The 13,869-nt window shown below is 37.4% G+C and overlaps 1 protein-coding gene across 21 annotated transcripts in view; it reads left to right on the top strand.

The window, feature by feature from the left end:
- The window catches only part of LOC117572412 (potassium voltage-gated channel protein eag), an 80,910-nt gene that overhangs the window by 56,506 nt on the left and 10,535 nt on the right, over positions 1-13,869 (top strand). For 7 of the 21 annotated variants that reach the window (XM_034255480.2, XM_034256280.2, XM_052007093.1 and 4 more), the window contains exons 4-12: positions 1,594-1,706; positions 2,414-2,464; positions 7,061-7,192; positions 8,037-8,170; positions 8,252-8,395; positions 11,329-11,425; positions 11,499-11,845; positions 13,020-13,175; positions 13,291-13,363. In XM_034255480.2, the coding sequence (XP_034111371.1) occupies positions 1,594-1,706; positions 2,414-2,464; positions 7,061-7,192; positions 8,037-8,170; positions 8,252-8,395; positions 11,329-11,425; positions 11,499-11,845; positions 13,020-13,175; positions 13,291-13,363 (1,247 nt within the window). Of the gene's footprint in view, positions 1-1,593; positions 1,707-2,413; positions 2,465-7,060; positions 7,193-8,036; positions 8,171-8,251; positions 8,396-11,328; positions 11,426-11,498; positions 11,846-13,019; positions 13,176-13,290; positions 13,364-13,486; positions 13,775-13,869 lie in introns of those variants that run through there. The other 14 variants (XM_034255925.2, XM_052007104.1, XM_034255909.2 and 11 more) reach the window with 8 other exon arrangements.

The following is a 13,869-nucleotide window of genomic DNA, read 5'->3' as shown; positions in this document are numbered from 1 at the left end:
CCATCCGCCATTGCTGACTGCTGACGTCATTGCAATTGTGCGCTCTCTCTTTCGCACCACACTAAACTGCACTCACTCGCTGACTCGCTCGCTCACTCACTCTCTCACCCTCCCGCCGTTGCCGTCGCTTGCCCAGCAGCGTTTGGCCACTTTTGCATATTTTCGCGCGCGCCCTAAAAGCATGCAACACTTTTTAGTTCAGCACGTGCGCTGCCTTGGCAACGTTTTCTTTTCGTTTCGTTTCGTTTCGTTTCATTTTTTTTTCTTTTACTGCTTTACTGCTTTATTTTTCAATGCTATTTTTTTAACATTCTCCATTTTTTATTTCGTTGGCGGTGCTCTCTCTCTCGCTGCAAGCTTGAGCTCTTTTATTTTTCGCCAGTATTTTTTAGCACTTTTGCTTGAACTTGATAGCATCTGCAGTGGCAAAAGCAGCCAGCCAGTTAGCCAGTTAGTCAACTCGACTGGTATCAAGTCAAGTACGAGTATATGGCGTTCTGCGATATGGTAATTTCCATCATCACTCGTGCTTGCAAGCCATTCCACTGTCAACGTGGCAATATTAATGGCATGCCGCTGACGCTTTTGCTGCTGCTGCTGCTGCGTTAAAACAGTGCATGACGAAATTGGCTGCAAGTGCGACACCGCACTCAGTAGACTTCACTTTATTCATGCTAACTTAATTAATCAGAGTGAGAGAGATTTTGAGATATTCAGACGTGAGCTTAAGCCAAGTGGAATTCCGTTTACATACTCGCATTTTGTTTAGGTTTTAATTGAAAAAGTATTGCATACTTTTCGGCTTACCTTCGAAATGAGCTAGTCACAATAAAAAAGTATTGCATACTTGTAGGTGCCACACAAAATTGCAATTCCCTGTGATAGCAGACACAGAAACAGAAACAGAACCGTTTGCAAAGTTGAATTCATAATCTCTCAAAATAACAGAGAAGTAATAAACTGGCCAATGCCTGAAATTGAAGTAAAGTTTCATAATCTCTGCAATTGTTTGTGCTGTGCACACTGATGCATTAATAATCTTCAAATGCAATGCATACATAGATAAGTTGAAAACTGTCACATGCAACTTTGCATTAATAACAGAAACACGAAATAATGTGTACAATAATTTGAAAGTGAATGAAATTCCTCCTCTGACATCTACACATACAACAATATGTTTTATTCTACACGCATGCTTTTTAGCACTTTTGTTTGCAACTATACATAGAAAAGCCCTGTAAATGATTTTCATTTGATAAAAGAGTTCGAATAGTTTGCATTTCAAACTCAAATGAATGATATCAAAGGGAATATGAAATTAGTACGACAAGCTTTATAATTCTTAGCCAAAGCTGTTTCAGAATACTGTTCTATATTTCTTCTTTTTGTTTTTTGCTTTTTTTTTTGTGTGACGTTGTCTTTTTGGCATGTTTTAATTGTTATTCCCTTGGTGTAATGTGTATGTGTGTGTGTGAGTGCTTAATGTGTCTCTGCTGTATGGTGTGTGTGTTGTGACAAGCTTGAACAAATCAAGAATAATACCTCGTACTATATGTGCGATATTCTGTTCTATGTATTCCCACAACGCAGATGCGGCTTCATGTACGGCGAGCTGACAGACAAGGAGACGGTGGGAAGGCTGGAGTACACGCTGGAGAATCAGCAGCAGGATCAATTCGAAATATTGCTCTACAAGAAGAACAGTAAGTGATACATACACAACATATACATACATATATCGAGGTATATAAGCTTGGATATCCAACAATAAACGTGACCTCTTCGATTTGTGCTTGTTAAATTGGTGTTTTGCTTGACTGTATGTATACTATATATATATACTCGTATATATCTCTGTAGTCAGACTGGGGCTGATGGTTGTACCCAAATCAAACACACGTCAGCCAAATTTTGGGGTAGGTTGTTGTTTTTTGGGTGGTTGGGAGTCAGTGGGGTCTAACATAGCATTAGGATTTATGCTCGTCCCATACTCGTAATAAATTGTTGCACTTTGTGTGTTTGTTTCCCCCCACCACCCTCCCGGCCCCTTCATAATTCATGCTCCGTCTAATCCCACTCACACCACTCGCATTATTGCTAGCAACCTGCTTGCTTTATTTTTAATCCAGTTGCCTGTGTAGTTGGTGCCTGGCAGCTGCTTTTTGGGCTCTTGCTGCCATTTAATGCAAACAAATTGAGTTGGCGCAACAATTTTGAGTGGCGCCCATCAATCAACTGGCCTCCATCTCACTCTCACTCTCCCCCCTTTCTCTTTCTCATTTGGCAGCTTCAGCTGCTCTCTAAAGCTATGTTTAATACAGCAAAGTAGATAGATTTTGTAGACGCTCGCTCCATTTGCAATAGTCAATCGTCAATTAATGGATTAACGCCTTCGAGTATCAATTTACAGATATACAATGTGGCTGCGCCCTCTCGCAGTTCGGCAAGGCACAAACTCAAGGTACGCAGTTCCCTCTCTCTCTCTCTCTTTCTATCTCTCTTTATCGAGTAGTACTGCAAACCGCAGATTGTAAACTGTAAACTGACAACTGAATACCGGAACTTACAAACTCCGAATTCTGCAAAGATTTCACCCGAGTTTGACCTTTGCTCCTCCTGCTGCTTATGACCTGGAACTGGTTTGCAAATATGCATAAATTAATTGCAACGACTCACACTCGGTGCACAGAGACTCGTTGACGTTGCCCAGACACGGGAGTTGTCAGCATGGCAATCGATGTTGATGCATAATTCATGATCAAATCAAAAGTGTCCCCACGTTTCGTTTAACTAATCTGTGCAGCATGCAACGGGGACTGCGTGTGCCTCAGATAAATCAGTCTCAGAGCCTGCCTCTGTATTGGGAGTAAAGTCAAAATATGCAAGGCGAGCGAATACATAGAATATGAATAAAGCTTATGTGGTGTAGTCTATGGCGATTAGCGGTAGAAATTTGTTTAAGTAGATATTCTAATTTCACTCCAAGCTAAGATATCCATCTTATTTAAATAAATTCACAGCTTAAACAATAAATATAGCATACTTTTTAGGGTTGTCCGAAGTTCATGACAGTATGAAAAACAAACTGCCTTTTAGGTGGAATGCTAATTTGATTGAAAGCAATACTATAAATCTGAAGGAAAATTAATTTAAAGATTTATTTTTAAATATTTACTGATACGCAATATAGATGTGTCAGTCTTTTGTAGAAATAATTAAAGAAATAATTTGATATGGAGAAACATGGCTGCTACTGTCGGGTCTCAGTTGCTATGGTATATTTGGTATTCTTTGGTATATTTGTAATGTTAAGGTATATTAATATACCATTTATGACTGTCGGGTCTCAGTTACTATGGTATATTTGGTATTCTTTGGTATATTTGTAATGTTAAGGTTTATTAATATGCCATTTATGACTGTCGGGTATCAGTTCCTTTGGTTTATTTGGTATTCTTTGGTATATTTGTAATGTTAAGGTATATTAATATACCATATATGACCTTCGGAATAATTTTAGTATTTGTTGGTATTTGGCTGCTGGGAATATATTTTTAATGTTAAGATAAATTAATATACCAAACTTACGGTATAATTTGGCATTTGTTGGTATATTAATTTATTTAGGAATTCAATTTACAAAAGAGTTGCTTTGGTATATTTGGTACTATTTGGTATATTTGTAGAGATATATTAATATGCAGAAAATGACCTTTCGTATATTTCCGCATTTGTTGATATACTAATTTGACACATTTTAAAGATAATACTACCCTAGAGGGTATGTATCTTACATGTTTTTAGTATAATTTAGGTTCAGTTGCCCCAACTTATCAATTTTTGAATTATGTTGTTGTACATTTCTTAACTACATTCACTTTAACTTACGATAATCAAAGTAGAAAACGAGATAAACTATAGTAGGAAGTGAAGTTAATTTACATGTGATTGTTATTTTTATATATTATTAAAGGTTCTTGTGTTCATTCCACAGCTCGACATTCAAAATCTATTATTTGACGGGAGAAGAAATTCAATGCAACGCTTTAACTTCGCGCTTAAAGCGAAATGCAGCTTTACACTCGCAGTTTGATTGACTTGCTGTTAATTGTTGAATTGTACATTTATTAGAATTTCAGATGTTTGCTCAACAGCTGTCTCTTCCACACACATACACACACACACACACACTGAGAGCGAAATCATATCGTATATTGTTTGCTGTTTTATTTGCTCTCCCTCCAAGAGGTTAGAGAGAGTCTCTCTGCTGGCATTTTCATTTCGAATAGTTTTTTTTCCCATTTCTTTTTCGCTTTAGTTTTTTTCCATTTCCATTTTGATGGATTTCATTACTTTGACCTATTGGCTATTTGCTTGTGGCTGCCTGGCTGACTAGCTGACTGGCTGCCTGGCTGCCTGGATGACTTGCTGTTGCAGTCAACAGCAATGCGGCACGTAGCACCCGTCCAAAGCGTGGCGACTTCGGTTTCATATGGCCAACAACGCCATGTGGCAGCAACTCGATATTCAGCAAATTGAATTGGCTGACAGGTGTCTCTGGGGCGCCGTGGAAAACTTTATTGTTGTTTGTCAGTCAGATGCCAAGTTTTCGTTCTTGGCAATTTTTTTTTGCGCCATGCTCACAAATACATACGAAATGTGTATTTGTAGCTATCCTAGCTAATACACATGTTCTTATGTCTATTGTTGGCCTAAATATATGTCTTGTTCAACGTTCACTTTAAAGTCGGAATTTCAGGTTTAACAAGAAAAAACTGTTCAAATTAATAGATCAGTTAACGATCCATGGATATCAGCAATCAATTGCAATTGCTTAAGCAAATTTAATGGAATCAAAGTGAAGCACAAAAGCTTTGCACTCATCAATCATATTTTCAAAATTGATTAAAATGTCAAATGATAAAATCAGCAATCTGCTGCTGCTGAATGCCTTGAGTGAAAATAAAGCATAATAAAGCAGAATATTGATTAACAAGCCAAGCATTAGAGTATCACGCAGTTGAATTTGGTTTTTGTTTTTCTTTTTATACATTGTTTTTTTTGGATGTGATGCCGGAAACGGAAGAGGAAACGGAAATGTTAACAACAAACTGCGCATAAAATTAGCCAATAATTATGCTTTTAGCACAAGCCCAACACACACACAGAGACTAACACAAACATACGCTGCTGTTGGCAGGAACTAGCTCGAGCCACGAAATTGCGTATACGCCACGCGTCCAGCGCTATAAATGCAAATTGAATTGCAATTATTGTTGATTGGACACACTCGCAACATACACTCGCGCATAGACAAACACAAATGAACAAACACACACACACATAAACTCGGACACTAATACAGAGGCAGGCAGAAAGCGCGTCTGTGAGTTGAATTTTTCATAGCACACTTTGCAGCGCGCATCGTTTTAACGATTCTTTGAGCCTCGCGCGCGTAATAACTGTAATTGCACTCGAATACATGTGCACTCTCAACTTCAGTTTCGGTTTCAGTTGCGGGTGTCTCACTGTGTGTGTGTGTGTGTGAGTGTGTGACCTCAATTCTATACAACTGCATTACAATTCGATTATCGGTTTGTGAATTTCAACGCCACCATTTACCCTCAAAAACCAAATAAAACAAAACACAACAACACACACACACGAACGGAAAACCAAAAATGAAACGAATGCTAAAATTCCCATAAGTCCGTTGAATTCAACGAATAATCTACTGCCCATGAATAATAAAGCATTTTTGACAAACATGCCGAATCAATTTAATTAAACGTTACAATTGAATGCCACAAAATGCAGCTTGGCGAAAATATAAACAGCGTGTAGAAAAGGTGTATTTACACTTTATGATATATAGAAGTGAATAAAAAAAACGTGGCAGTCAAATAATAAAATACCAAAAATAATTAAATATTCACAAAAAAACGTAATCTGGAAATGCATTAATAATTACAACACTTGTACAGTTTGTATTGTTCTCTACACGATGAAAAAACTAGTAGGAAAATCGGAGAAACCCGTAAATATCTATAATACTGAATATACTATAGAAAAATACTAAAAAGATACTATATTATGTGGAATATTCATAAATATTTGTAAGACTAGCTTATAGAGTACTTAGAAATTACAGAGATCCGATGAAAGACTGACAATATAAGTTGTGAAGTACGCTTGTATACGAGTATATTAGAGATCCGATTAATAAACTGACAACGAACTAAAAAACAAAAAAAGGAAATGTTAAAAATAAAGTCTTATCTAGAGATAAGATTTTATTATGCTTTACATATAGTACTTAGTATAGAGATCCGATGGAAAGACGATCAATAAAATATTGTACAAAAGATCGAATACAAAAATACTAAAAAGAGAAAAATTGAGTTTTTACTGTGCTGTATTTATTTTAAAGTACTTAGAATATTCTAGAGACCCGATAAAAGACAGGCAATAACTGCTGAGAAATTCATAAATATATTTACAATATTTTTAGCGAATTTTATTTTATTGCTGCCTGCACTAGGACATACTGTAAAGTCCTTAAATACTTTTAATATTATTGGGTCTTGAATTTTGCATATTAGATATATTAATTTATACTCTAGATGAAAAGTGTGGCAGTCAAAGACCATTTTAAATATTCTTAATATTACTGCAATTTGTATTATACAGCATATTCTAGTGTCTATCATACACTAAATAAGATGGAAAGACAGGGAATTAATAAAGAAGGTATTATTGTAGAATATACTAAATTCAATGTGAAGACTGACAGGGAAACAATGCCAAGAAAAAATATATATGCGATCTGAGAAATTTGTGCAAATTTGTTATATGTATTACTGAAGCTTAGTTAAGCTGAACCAATGAATTAAATGTATAATTTTTTCAGGGCTCTTCATATTACTTGATAATAATAATACATTCTTTTTCATTTTACTCCCATGCTCGCTTGCGTTTTCTTCCCTCTTTTTTGCTTTTTCTCCCACTTTCTCTCTCTCTCTTTCTCTTTTCTCTCTCGTTTTCCATACATCCATAGAAACGCCGCTATGGCTGCTGCTTCAGGTGGCGCCCATACGCAACGAAAGGGATTTGGTTGTGTTATTTCTTTTGACGTTTCGGGATATAACGGCTCTGAAGCAGCCCATCGACAGCGAGGATACCAAAGGTGGTAAGTAATTGTCCCTGCCAACGACCCGCCCCTCCCCATTCCGCCTACCTGTCTTCCTCTCTCTCTGTCGATCTGGCTGTCATTCTATGTATATGTTTCACTCTGTGTGCATTCATGTGTAAATAGAAGCATACTTAGAGATCGACGAGATCATTGCAACAATCAGACACGCATTCCCAAAATTGTACCGATGTCAAGCGACCTGAATGCGAATTGGCCACACTGCAAACACCGCACAACATGCTCTACACACACACACACACGCACAACCAGCGCTGTCTCCCTCGCGCTCTCTCTTTCTATATCTATCTCTGTTTTTGCCGCATGCACCTCTACCGTTTTACTATCTATCTTTCTCTCTATTTCTACTTTCTTTATCTCTGTCTCTCCCACATATTTCCCGCACACACGCTCTCACAACAACAACAACTACACAACACGCTTATACGCATTGTAAAATACGCAAATCGATCATAAACCCGATAAACCGATTTACCGATTTACCGAATATACCGAAACCGATCTCTTCAATATTTGTATATATGTATATAAACTTACTAATGTCTGTATCGATTTACAATATTCTTTTTTTTCGTATCTTTTATCAATCAATGCCAATTGATCAACATCGATTGTTGATTCTCACTATCGCTTGTCTTTTGTCTCTATCAACTTTTGCCATTTTATTTGCTCTCTCTCTCTGTCTCTCTCTGTTTCTCTGTTTCTCTTTCTCTCTTTTTTCTTCTCTTTCATTTTCAATTGAATTTTGATTTGGTTTTCGTTTTGTGTCTTTCTTGTCGCTTCTTTCTTGTCGCTGTCTCTTGTGTCTCTGTCCATATCGTAGCAGTTAATCTATTCCTTCCAGTTTTAGGTCTATCGAAATTCGCCAAGTTGGCACGATCTGTAACACGCAGCCGGCAATTCAGCGCACATTTGCCCACGCTGAAGGATCCCACAAAGCAGTCGAATTTGGCGCATGTAAGAGATCCCTCAAAATCCATAAATCCCACTCTTATTGCATTCCGATTCCGATTTCAATTATCGATTCTCATATTCCAGATGATGTCGCTGAGTGCCGATATTATGCCACAGTACAGACAGGAAGCGCCAAAGACGCCACCACACATACTCTTGCATTATTGTGCATTTAAAGCAATCTGGGACTGGGTGATATTGTGTTTAACATTTTATACCGCCATCATGGTACGTAACCGATTTCAATCGACTCTTCTTCTCCGCTCTCTTAAGTCAATCTGTGTATCAACTAATCGGGCTATATTACTCAATACCATAGCTTCTTTCTACTTTTGATATAGATACTAATTGATGTAGTTTTTTCACAAGCCATACTTTGAGGAAAGATCCCAAAGATCTAAAACATTCTTTTATCCATTTTCCTCATATATCTCTTGAAGATTAATCATTTGCTCAGTTAATCACATAAAACAAAACAAATAACTTTGGTAAAACAAATAACTTAACAAAACAATTTAATAGTAGAAGTAGTAGAAGCAATATAGAATATAGATGACTTAGTGGCATAATTTAGACAACTAATTATAGTTTAATTTTAATTTTACTTGGGTAGCATTATCCAATATCAGACCTGTTTTCTTAACATAGACTAATCCTTAACAAAGGTGGCAAAATACGCGACAATCCCATCAATGACCATATTAAATATGCTACATATGTATATATGTATAATATTTTTAGTGAAAAGACATTAAATAGCAAAAAAGTTTTTATTTAGACAATCTGCTTCAACGATGCAATTCTATGATGCAAGTGTTTAAACAAAAGTTGCATTAAGCGAACAGCTGATTAAGAGTACAAATGTTAACAAACTCAGGCAGGAATAAGAGGAATATCAAACTAACTATAACAAAAAATGTTTAAAGACAAAATGATTTTTAATCAATAACTTACAAGCAACATTTCGATTACATGCTACACAAGCTGTCATTATTTCGTTTAATTACTTTAGTTCAATTAAAATGAAACTGAGTTTTGTAATGTTCACACTTGTGATTTCAGTATTACATTGAAGGTGTTTCATTCAAACTTATTTATATATTCGTAAAGCTATACAACGTATAAGGTAATCTTATAGGTAAAAATGTTCAACAAATGTTCGATTTATGATGTTATGTTATGATGTGAGTTAGTTATCGTTCAAAGAAAACAATTCTTCTTTCTTAATTTCACTATGTGTAATGCTGTCTTCCAATTTTGAACTGAAGGGACTCTGATAGATGATGAAATTTCTGCTTAATTACTTAATCACTGCGAAAGGTCGACCACAAAATGTGTAAATTGTAAATAAATTATGTGTATTATAGAATTATAATATTATATTATAAAAATGCTGTACATAAACTATATTTATTTATAAGAAATTTACAATTTACACTCTATTTATAGATATATAGAATATCAATGAATTTTGCATTCTCTGTGCAACTAAATTTCAAATTCATCTGCTTCACTCAGACTTTTCAACAGTTGCTGCTGCTAGATTAGAAAGCTACTAAAACTCTATTCACTGCCTAACTAGAGTGCAGGGTATGAATGTGAAATTGTGTAGCGCCCGTGGCAACATTTATCACCTGTCCCGCCTCCCGCCTCCCAACTGCGAACTTTACAACTGAGAGTAGGGCAGGGCTCCACTCATTTGTTTTTCTGGAGCGTGGCCTATAGGTCTAGCTACTTAGGCGTAACCGCACACACACACGAACACGCCGCACGCCACATGCCACACGCCACATGCCACATGCGACATGCCACAGACAGACATACACACACACACACACGAGCTTGCATCTGTGTTGTCTCGTCGCTTGTCTGCTCAAATTGTGCCCATTTCCGTCAACAAGATGTTAACATTTTCGCTTAAATTCGCTCGCACACCCCAAAAAACACACACACACACAATCTGCACTCGCATTGGGATTGGGATTGCGATTGGGATCGGGATTGGGGTTAGATTTTAGCATGGAAAGCATGGGGAAAACAAGCCACAGCGAAGCTTACTCTGAGCTTGCAACATAGTTAAATGATAGATTGGCAAGCAAAGTTTATGCTTCGTAGTTGAACACTTTGTTTGCTTAGTTTTGGCATTTCGCTTTGCTTCGTTTCGTTGTTGTTTTATTATTATTTAATGCAATTTTGTGGCGTCTGACAAACTTGCTCGTAAACGAATAAAACTTTGTTGCTTAAGCATTTCGCTTTGCTTCGTTTCGATTATTATTTAATGCAATTTTGTGGCGTCTGACAAACTTGCTCACAACTTGCGGGAATAAACGAATAAAACTAAAATACACAAGCTTTGAATCGCGAAATCGAAGCAACTTAAAGCACTAAACACACAAATTGCTCGTAATGATCGCTTGTTGCATCTGCTAAGCGTTTCATGTATAGTATCATGTGGCACACACACAAGCGAGAGAGAGAGGCTAAAAGGGGGCAGAGATTTCATTAAGTGAGCACTTCACCCATTCGCAAGTCAAGAAATCAGATAATAGCCTCGTTGCTCTGACACTTTACACGGTCACAAGTGCACCACACATTTGCATGACCAAGTGTCTCTGAGTCTCTCAGTCTCTGTCCTCCGTCTCTGTCTCGTTGTCAGTCTCGGGTCTCAGGTCCAGGGGTCTACTCTGGTGTCTAGTTCCATGTCTACGCTGCGTCTGCAGCTGCGTCTAGGCTTGCGTCTGTCTGTTATGTGTCGGGTATATGTTTTATGTGCTTAAATTAATATTCTCCGAGATACAGCAACAGGACGAACGAGCAGCAACGAACCACTTTCCTTTCTCTGTTCTTTTTTTGTTTGTGGTAAGAGGCTTGTAACTGCCACTTGAGCAGGGCGAGAAGGGGATTAAGGATAACAGAGATAGCAACAAAATGGTCTGGGCCTCACTCCTCACTCCTCCCTCCACACTCCACTCGCCAAAAACAAGCACAACTGTTGCTTTGGCCACAATAACTAAGCCGCTTAGTTGGCCCGCTGATTGACTTAGGGCAACAATCTCCCCAGTTGTTCCTCCCAGTTTCTCCCCCATTGAGAGCTTTGTCTTGTGCAATCTGATAGCTGTGAGAGAGCGCGTCTAATGCCAATTGTTTTGTCGCTTTTGCAGGTGCCATACAATGTAGCGTTTAAAAATAAAACCTCTGAGGATGTTTCCCTGCTCGTTGTGGACTCAATAGTCGATGTTATCTTCTTTATAGATATTGGTAAGCATTCCTCATACACTTTAACTTCATACACTTTCATTACCATTGAAATCTCTCTTTCTCTCCTTTGTAGTGTTAAACTTTCACACCACTTTTGTGGGCCCGGGCGGCGAAGTGGTCAGCGATCCAAAGGTTATACGCATGAACTATCTAAAGTCATGGTTCATCATTGATTTATTAAGCTGCCTGCCCTACGATGTCTTCAATGCCTTCGATCGCGACGAGGACGGCATCGGTTCGCTGTTCAGTGCTTTGAAAGTGGTTCGTTTACTGCGTCTTGGTCGCGTCGTTCGCAAACTCGATCGCTATCTGGAGTATGGGGCCGCCATGCTGATACTGCTCTTGTGCTTCTACATGCTGGTGGCGCATTGGCTGGCCTGCATTTGGTACTCCATTGGACGCAGCGATGCCGACAATGGCGTAAGTACATAATTATCATAATAAGAGTGTTTTCATTGCTCACTTTAATAAGTTCCTGAGTTCATTATCGAGCAGTGATCTAGATAGTTCCATCTCTTCTTTCGATTTATTTCTGTGTTACGTTCAGTTTTGAATGTTTTCGTTTAATTTTGCTATTCAACAATGCAATGTTTATGCCACATCTAGGGATTTATTTTACAGAATGTTAATAACACAAATCCAATCTCTTATTTTTTATGGTTTTTACATTTTAAATATAATAATATAAGAATTTTGAGAATTATATCTACTGACAAAATAGATCGCAAATAGTAAAGCACAAACCAGCAAATAGCAATAGAGAAAAAGAACGAACTAAAGTTCTAAAGTGAATAACTGAACAGGAACAAAAAAAATTGAACAAATTTGAAAAGAACGATAAAGGGGAACTTATTCAACTGAATATATGTATATGAATATAGTTGTATTTTATTTCTTCATTACTTAAATATCCAGCGCAACAAGAGAAAATTCAATCAAATAAAGAATTAGAAAGTCCAGAAATGTAAAAAACTGTACAAAATCGAACTAAGGAACAAAATGGAATCGAACTAACAAAAAAGAAGGTGAACTTACTAAGTTTAATTGTGCGATAATTGTTCATTGTTCATTGTTCGAGAAAGGCAAAAAAAGTCTAATAAAATGGTTAAGAGAAAAACTTACGATCAAAATTTCGAACTAAAGATCAAAAGTAAAGATCAATAAACTATGAAACAATATAGAACTAAACCAAAAACAACTACATATGAAGGTGAACTTATTCAGTTCTTTCAGTAGTTCCCTTTTTCTCGCTCGTTCATGAACGAAGCGACACCAAATAGAGAGACTGATTAAAAGAAAAAGCACAAATTCAAGATCAAAAGCTAATAAGTTAAGAAAGTTGCTTAACGGAACAAAATGGAATCGAACTAAGAAAACCAAAGAAAGTGAACTAAGGCAGTAATGAATAGTTGTTTCCTCTTTTTCGCTCATTTATGAATAGAGTCTGATCAAATAAACGCGTGTGAACTATAAATGAAAAGTGAACAAAACATCAGAATAAGGGTGAACTTGTTCAGTTAATTCCAACACTAATTAATTACTTTACGAGTATATGTGTGTTAAAATTTACTCATGTCAATCACATCACTTGCAGATCCAATACAGCTGGCTGTGGAAACTGGCGAATGTGACGCAATCGCCGTATTCGTATATCTGGAGCAACGATACGGGCCCCGAGCTCGTCAACGGTCCATCCAGAAAGAGCATGTATGTGACAGCTTTGTACTTCACCATGACCTGCATGACTTCGGTAAGTATTCGTCCAGCTGAGCAATACCATAACACTCTCTCTTTCTCTCTCTCTCTTTTTCTTTCTGTGTCTCGTTCTCCCTTCCCTCTTTCTCTCTCTCTCTCTCTCTCTCTAGGTGGGCTTCGGCAATGTTGCAGCGGAGACAGACAACGAGAAGGTGTTCACCATCTGCATGATGATCATTGCAGGTGCTGTGTCCAAACACGTTCCGTTGCCGCGTCCAAATTTCCCCCCAGCAAACCAAAAAAAAAAAAAAAAGAAAACAAATCGAAAACACGTGCAATGCTTTTAAATTTCAAAGCTCAGCTCGCTGTACCATTTAAAGGCTAGACACACTTAGCGCCGCTAGAACTAATAACTGCTGCAATTGGTGTAGCCAACAAACAAAATGATACCAAATGCCATTCATAGATTCCCTCAGTCATCCCTCCCACCTTTTGAATAAGAATAAAGCGAAAAAAAAACAACTTACTTTCTCTCTGATCACACGAACAAATTAACCGCAAGTCTTTATACCAAGTCAAGTTAATCACATTGTGTTCTTTTCGTAAGCCAATCTAATTAAACCGGTTTTATAGTTGCACAATTCGTCGCCATGTGTGAGTTTGCATTCCGTTTCTCTCAACCTCTTACTTTCGTTTCGTTCTGTTTCCTCTTCTTTACTTTCGTTTTGTTATCGTTTTTGTTTCCCACT

Source organism: Drosophila albomicans, chromosome X, assembly GCF_009650485.2.
Source record: "Drosophila albomicans strain 15112-1751.03 chromosome X, ASM965048v2, whole genome shotgun sequence".
NCBI lineage: Eukaryota > Metazoa > Arthropoda > Insecta > Diptera > Drosophilidae > Drosophila > Drosophila albomicans.
Note: the sequence above shows the minus strand (reverse complement) of the source record. Positions and strands in the feature narration are given on the sequence as shown.